The sequence below is a fragment of the Camarhynchus parvulus genome, chromosome 3 (assembly GCF_901933205.1).
Source record: "Camarhynchus parvulus chromosome 3, STF_HiC, whole genome shotgun sequence".
Taxonomy (NCBI): Eukaryota; Metazoa; Chordata; class Aves; order Passeriformes; family Thraupidae; genus Camarhynchus; species Camarhynchus parvulus.
This window is the reverse complement of record NC_044573.1, coordinates 78,654,869-78,662,500: the sequence shown is the minus strand read 5'-3', so window position 1 is coordinate 78,662,500 and position 7,632 is coordinate 78,654,869. Positions and strand designations below refer to the sequence as shown.

Here is a 7,632-nt window from a genome sequence, read left to right as displayed (position 1 = left end):
TACCATTAAATATTTCAACACTGGAAATTGTTTATGGTTTCTTAACTCGAAAAATTGTGCAACTATGCAAGCAAGTAGCCATAGAAACTGCGGTAGAGAAAAAAAAACAAGTTTCAGCTAGGAAACTGCAGTGTATTTTTAATTCTTGCAAATGTTACTCCATTATATTCTACATGTGAAAAAACATTAAACAGTAACTAACATATTTCTGTTATGTACTAAAGGACACTTACTACTCTGTTGTATTAAGTATTCCACTTCTTTGTTTTCTCTTCTCTCCCTTTATCATACTACCAGTTTCTTCTGTTAGCTTATGAACACCTGTATAAAAAAAACTTAGAAGAAAAATTCACTCTGTCTAGTTATTTTTATGCAAGAAGATTCTGAGAGTCAGTTATATTTATTGTCCTGTTAAAAGCCAGCTTTTATGGCATGCTGTTCTTAAACTGGCCATAAAGTATTAATATTTCCCAATTCTAGGAACTTTGCTAGGAAGGCATTAAATAATTAAGTCCATGAACACATTTGATGATATAAACTACAGCCTGCATTACTACATAACGCAGATAAAGCAGTCCATGAAAATGGATGGAACCACAGTTTCATGACTTTAGGTACCACATCCCATGTGTGGCATGGATCAACACACCCAAAGGGAGAATTGCATTAAGCCCTGTGCCATCTTACACAGACAGTTTCTTTAACTATTGCTTCCTAGTGATGGTAAGCAACTCCACTGGTATTAGTGAACACAGGACAGAAACACTGAAAAGTTTTCCACTCAACCACCTCTTTCATCCCAATGTTGGTATTTTATGAAGACTTGAGGGATAAAACTTTCAGGAAGAAAAATACCTCAAAACCATACAACAAATTGTCATTCATCTATTTAGAGGAATTAAGATAAAATTATTCCAAATAATTTGTATCTTTTGTCAATACTATATGCCTAAATGAAGAAGGCTACACTTGTCTTCTCTTACAAAACAATTTTAAGTATCTTTCTGTCAAAAGCTTTCACATCCCAAAAATGCCTGAGAGCAGAGTAATGTACTCTAATTTTTAAGACAAAGAACCCAACCCAAAAAACTGTTTCCAAAGATTTGGCAAAGTATTATGAAGCTACACAGGCTTTGGGAGCTGCATATTTTGTTTTGGGAGGCTTTTTGGCTGAACCATTACTCTAATAGTGCACACAAGTCTCCAGTACTTCTGTAACACTGAGTAAATTTTAATTCAACCAAATCCAGAAATGGACAGATCACATCTCCAGTCCTTTAAGTATAAGACATCCACAGACTGAAAAAATAGAGAACCTACATAAATGCAGAAAGACTTCTGTTGACTCTGGCATAGAAATGCATCCTCTTGATTTGGAAAACAAAGGCCAAGACCACAAGGTCCCTTGGGAAGCATCTGGTTGGCGATGCACTGGGATACAAGCAGAGCTGTGCAGAGTTACCAGCACATGTGACTGCCAAAACAGCAGGAATACTGCTCTGGACTAGTGGGAGGTGTCCACTTCTCTGCAGCTCACAGCACTCAATTTAGAAATGTCTGCTTTGGCAGTTTCATTTATCAAATGTATTTCTATACTTATTTAGCATTATATTAAAAAGTATGTTTTAATGCATGTTAAAGAATTGAATCTGTGAAGTACTTTAACCCACAACAACACGGATTTAACATTTTTATCAAATGAAGAAACAAAGTACTGCAAATAAAAAGAAATTTGGACACAAGCCCAACATGCCAATTTATTTTTTATTTTCTTTCTATTAGCAGACTCTAGCTTGAACAATTCTTCCTCAAAACCATGCAGATTTCACTGGACAGTACAAGTATTTGCTATAACATCATTCAGGTACATTACTTAGATGATAAAAAAAATGTTCAAACACTGTACTTCAGAAATAAAGATGTTGGAGAAGAGCTTTGACAAGATTCCAAAAGGTATGCATTAGTTTTAAAATGGCAAACACTGCTTATTTTTTTTCCATAACCAAATGATAAACACTGTACCAAAGAAAAACCACACACAGCCACAAATGCTTCATAAATTCACATATCATATTCTACTTTATCCTTACTGTATTTTAATCTGGTGGTTGCATCTACGGAGACCATCTATTCAGTGACTGCAAACTGTGTAGCTATAATAAATAATGGATCCACTAAGTCAATGATAAGGTATTACCTTATAAATAACCGCCAATTCCAGTGACACATCAAGACAACAGTCCTTACAAACCTTATCACCACTCTACCCAAAGTTCACAAATTCAACAGTAACTACTGAACATACAAAGAGCAAAAGTATACGTATAGCCAAACAAGTACCTTAACACTCAAATTTCAACATAGGTAATTTATGTTGCATACATTAATTCATAAATTAATGCAAAGTTTGGTAAGATTGTGTTATTCTATGTTTTGGCATCTTGAACATCAAATGGCAAGGATAGACAGCATTAACTTTACTTGCTAATATGGAGAATTAACGGAATGTTTAGATGGGATAAGTAATACATATCCCAAGAGAAAAGCAAAATCACATTGTACTTTTCATAATTAAACCATATTTCTGTAAAATCTGCCCCTGACCAAACCTTTGCACAGTGTTTTAACAAAGAACTGATTTTCCGTGCTGACATCTACTGCTTTTATATGCGGGGAAGGTCTGAAGTAGTTTGCTTCTGGTAAAAATTACTCCTCATTTCAGAGAAAATGACTGAAAATAATCTAGGCTTTCTTTTACAATATTGAAAGCTTGAACTACAGAGATTAATGTAACCACAGACTGACAAAGAATTCCAAGCTACAATTCATGAGCATACTCTTTTCAACCTGGCTGCTTTTCACAGGATACTCTCTCTCTCTTCTCCAAACCCAGCTCCCTCTGAGGCTGCAACGGTGTGGAGCTCTGACGAATCTTTTGAAAGCCTGGTATAACTTGAACGCTGGCCTCGCTTGTGAGCAGCCGTCTTCAGGTTCTCATTCTGAACTGCAGTTGGATTCGAACCTGAGCCAGGGTGCAGGATAATTTGAGATGGATCTCTGACACCTTGGATTTCTTCAAAATTTTGATTAGCTCGATTGCTTGGAGCACTGTTGTTATTTAAGGTGACTGTACTAGGGGTTCTGTTTAAATTATAGACTTTCTGGCAGGCTGGCCAGCTCTCTTCAGGGCTACTTGCTATCAGGCTGCTTTCAGAAGGGCTTTTCTTATCTTCTGAGCAAATAGACATGCGAACCACAGCTGGATCTTGAAGGCCACTAAGGCTGTGCGGAATTCCTCTTTTTGCACTGTGACTGTCATCTTCAAGCTCAATGAGATTGGCCTTTTCAAGCTGTGAATCATCTGCTCCTTCATTGTGGAGGGAATGATTTGGAGAACTTTCATTGGATCTTACACCAGAGTCAGATGAATCTTTCTTATCCAGAAGGGCATCTGTCAAATACTCCTTTGCTTTGATGAAGGTTCTGATAGGTTCAGAACCATGTTCTGGAGATTTGGGCTGCTTCTCTATTTTGATATCTGTTTTCTTATCTTTACCTTCCTTAAGAAGTGGAGTATTATCTGATTCTTCAGTTCCTGACTCATCTTCATCACTGGGAAGTTTCTGGTACCGGAGAGTAACTCCCTTAAGTTTCAAATCTGCAGCCTGGAAAATACTTGTTCTTTCCAAAGACTTCTTTCCTGGCAGAAGCTTGGAACCAGACTGATCAGATTTTTCATCTTCTTCCGTTATAGGATCCAAAGGAGATGCATCATTAGTCGAAACACCCGAAGTACTGTAATCAACATCATTCCTCTTCAGCAAAAAGGACTTTCTTCCATCATCCTGTTTCTGTTCGCCATCTTTTCCTTTTTCCTGTTCTGCATTGGAGTGCAGGGAGCCCCCTGATGTGCTCTGGCCCATGTAGAAAGCACTTGAGCTATGAGGGGAGGACCTCCCACTTACTGTGGTAGAATTGGCACCTCCTTCTAACTGGGACATTTGAGCAATATACTCTCTATATGCATCTCTGTACTCTGCCTGCACTTTGTCTGTAAGCTTTGATATTTCAATACTAGAATCTTGAGAGTTAAGACTTGAAAGACTTGGAGTTCTACGAGTTTGTGACTGGAAAAAAAAAGAAGAGAAAAAGGTAACAGTTAAATGAACTATCTATTTTTACTTTTATCCATCTTCCTACATGAAATAACTCAGAGCATTAAATATGTACTTAAATTACTCTTTTCGTTGCTGCAAATAAGATTATGCAAGCGAAATTGTAAACACTATAATTAAATATGCTTACTATAAACATATATATGGAATCACACACACAAACTAAACTGAGAAAATATTCCTATTCTTCGTTCCCATAATGAAAAATTTCCACAAAATAAGCATTTTATCCAGTGCATTTGAGACTAACTCTTGAGTGTATAATTACAAAGATTGGATTTGTATGTCAAGATGGGCTTTTCTAATACATTTCATACATTTACAAAATTTGTATTTTATATTAGAAAGAGCAAGAATTCATCTAAATGTTGAACAAATCTCAAAAACATCTTTAAAAGACCTCCACCATACATACTTCAATATATCCTGGCAAAATTCCATTGCCCGTATCTGTTTTCAGAAAAATCAGTCTTCTGACAAACATAACTCTCTTTGCCCTCATGTCTGCTTTTAGAACTTGGTTTTATTTCTCACTACCCTACTCCGACATCATTGGTAACAAATTAAAACTAATTTCCGCAAGTGCAGTCCGTTTTGCCAGTGATGGTCCCTGATGAGAGATCTCTCCCTGCCCTTATCTTGTTCCACAAGCTTTCCATTACATTTCCTCTCCCCTGCCCAGCTGAGGAGGGCAGTGATAAAGAAACTTCGGTGGGTACCTGGCATCCAGCCAGGGTCAACTCACCACAACAGAGAAGTTGAAATACAAGTCGGTGTTGACTTAAAAAAATCTAACAGGTGAATTCTAATGTTTTCTTAAGGACAAACCACCTTTCTCATTCCTTTGATTCAACTTTAGATAATTATATAGGCATCAGAAGCGCTGTTTATTCAAATACATCAAATGTTGTAATGCCATTTTGGTCTAGAAAAAACATGCATTGATACTCCATAGAAATGGGCAGTAAGGGTAATTAGTATCCTACAAACAAACACAGGCACGCATGCACACACTCAGAAGAATCTGGGATAAAAATCTACCTCTGGGATATATATCCCAAACCCACTTCCACAATGTTAATTACTGAAAGTATCACCTACGGTTAGGAATTTGGGGTGTCTTTTTATTTTGTTGCACCTTCAAGATTTTATAATTTACTTTTAGAGATGAAATGGGTTCGTGCCACTGGGTTTGCTGTTTCTTTTTTTTTTTTTAATTCTAACCACTACTTAGCCACCAACTAAGTGGTGATTAGTCTTATTTCTTAAGGATAGACAAATGAAAACCCAACACTTCACATGGTCTCATAAGATACAGAAGAAAACTAGCCGCCTATGGCAGAAACCACAGCTGGAGAAGGATGTCACTTCTGGAATTTATGAACAGGTTATGCATTGTAAGGACAAGGTTCTGATGTCATGGAGCACTGTCTATTTCCAAAAACCTAACAAATACATTTGTTGAATGGGCTAATGTATGGTTAGCACACAGCTAAAATGTTTAATACACAAAGCCTGAATAATACAAAAATACAGAAGCCTTGGAAGACACCACCCTAGGCTAGATGAAAAAAGCGTGATAGCTTTAGGTTGTTTGTCATGAAGAGTGATTACCGGAACAGATGAGTACTTTTCAGATGGCAAAAATTAAAGACTTCAACTCAGAGTATGGTTAGAGTTTACATCTCTGCAGGACTAGGCTTTACCTAGACTGAGAACTGAAAGCATCTGAACTTATCCTAAGGACTTATTTCTTGACTTGTCTACAGCAAGCCTGGAAAAAACCTCTTTTCCATACAGGTAAGCAAGCAGAATACATTTGTCTATTAAATACCTGCCAACTTAAGTTACTGTGGCGCGGAGGAGCTTCATCAAGACCAATTGTGTTGAGTTCTTCAAAGCTGAAGTTCAGTGTGTAGGGAGCTTGGCCAGCAAGCCCTGTCAGCTCAGTGTGAGGCAGCTCGGTGCTGTGGCCAGGACGGCGAGTAAGGTCACTGTGAGGAATCGCAGCTGTACCGTGCTCCGCTGCTCCACGAGGATCTTCCTGAGCAGCCTGATTTTCTGCATTTCTCATTTCAAGTATCTTACCATGCAAAGAGAGACAGTTTAAGTGTAATTGCATAAATAGAAAAAGTTCTCAAAATTGATAAACAAGAATTCCATTAAAAATAGGAATGAGGAATTCACAGCTGTAAATGTGTACCTGCATATGCAGTTTTGACCTCAAAGAAGTAGAAAAATCACTTGCTAATTCTTTTGTATTTACAAATTATTCTTATTACTGCTCAAACCCTTGAAAGAACCCACATGCCACAAAAATACTTAAATTCTTGTAAAACTAGTACGTGATAAATTACAAATTTTAAAGCAAAACCAAACACTTCATACCTAACAATAAATCTCATCATATAATTCTTGGTGTTTTCAAGATTGACTTACAGCTGAGAGACACACTGTTATTTCAAGAAAGAAAACTGGCAATAGTCTAAAAATACTTAAGAGAAAACTCAGCTCTCTGTGATGCATAACCCTCACTGTAACAGCCTGCCTGCCCAATTCCTTGCACTTATTATTACCTATACTTTGAATTCCCAGACTAACTTCAACAGTAGGAGAGAGATTTTAAAAAGAGTTGAGTTCTGACCATTTCATTAAAATAAGCAAATTCCAAAAAGGGAACCCACACAGGAAAAAACAGATCCCACAAAAAAAGGAGTAAAAATCTTCAGAGTTCACAATCAATTAAGATGCAAATTCACAAGCAAACAGTTACTCATTAGTGCTTAAGATAAAAAGACAAAGTAACAAAATAGCAGATGCATTCATGCTTTAAGACAATATTTACAAACTTAAAGATTATGACAATAAGGAAGCAATCAGAAAGAAAGAAAGACTCATATTAAAAAAGACTAATTTATGACGACCTGAACACTGAACAGAAAGTCTTACCATGCTCCTGAACAGGTGCCAGTCACCAAAATTCATATTCATTTCTTTTTTCAGTTCATCAATGTTGCACTGAGCCAAGACACGGCCATTTATATTTGCCTAAAAGAATACAATTAAATAATGTAAATTATGGATACAAGAATTATGGCACAGCAGTAACAGACTAAAAAGGTAGAGGTAAACCTGGATGCAGACTACTAGTGAAATTTCCCAAAGTCACTATTAAGTCCAATTCTATATAAAACCATATGTTTTTATACAAGTATATTTAGTGATAATTGTTGATGGACAAGAAATACCTATGTGTAATGGAAAAAAATGGAAATATTAAATCCATTAAAAATGTGTATAAAAAAGGCAACATGACAGTGTCCTATATACAGACATAAGGCAATAACATGTAAGTGGTGGAAAATTTCAGGGACAATAAGCCACACTGATCAGCTTACATTTCTCCAATTCAGAACAGAAATGGACTGCAGACACCCAAGCATTTGAAGATAATAAG

The 7,632-nt window shown here is 36.6% G+C and overlaps 1 protein-coding gene across 2 annotated transcripts in view; it reads right to left on the bottom strand.

Annotated features, from left to right (window-relative positions):
* Positions 1-1,744: 1,744 nt before the first annotated feature.
* Positions 1,745-7,632, bottom strand: part of KIDINS220 (kinase D interacting substrate 220) — a 76,726-nt gene continuing 70,838 nt past the window's right edge. The window contains exons 27-29 of one of the 2 annotated variants that reach the window (XM_030946439.1): positions 7,125-7,223; positions 6,010-6,258; positions 1,745-4,127 (exon numbers count right to left, since the gene is read on the bottom strand). In XM_030946439.1, the coding sequence (XP_030802299.1) occupies positions 2,859-4,127; positions 6,010-6,258; positions 7,125-7,223 (1,617 nt within the window). In that variant the 3' untranslated portion in view covers positions 1,745-2,858. The remainder of the gene's footprint in view (positions 4,128-6,009; positions 6,259-7,124; positions 7,224-7,632) is intronic. The other variant, XM_030946440.1, reaches the window with a different exon arrangement.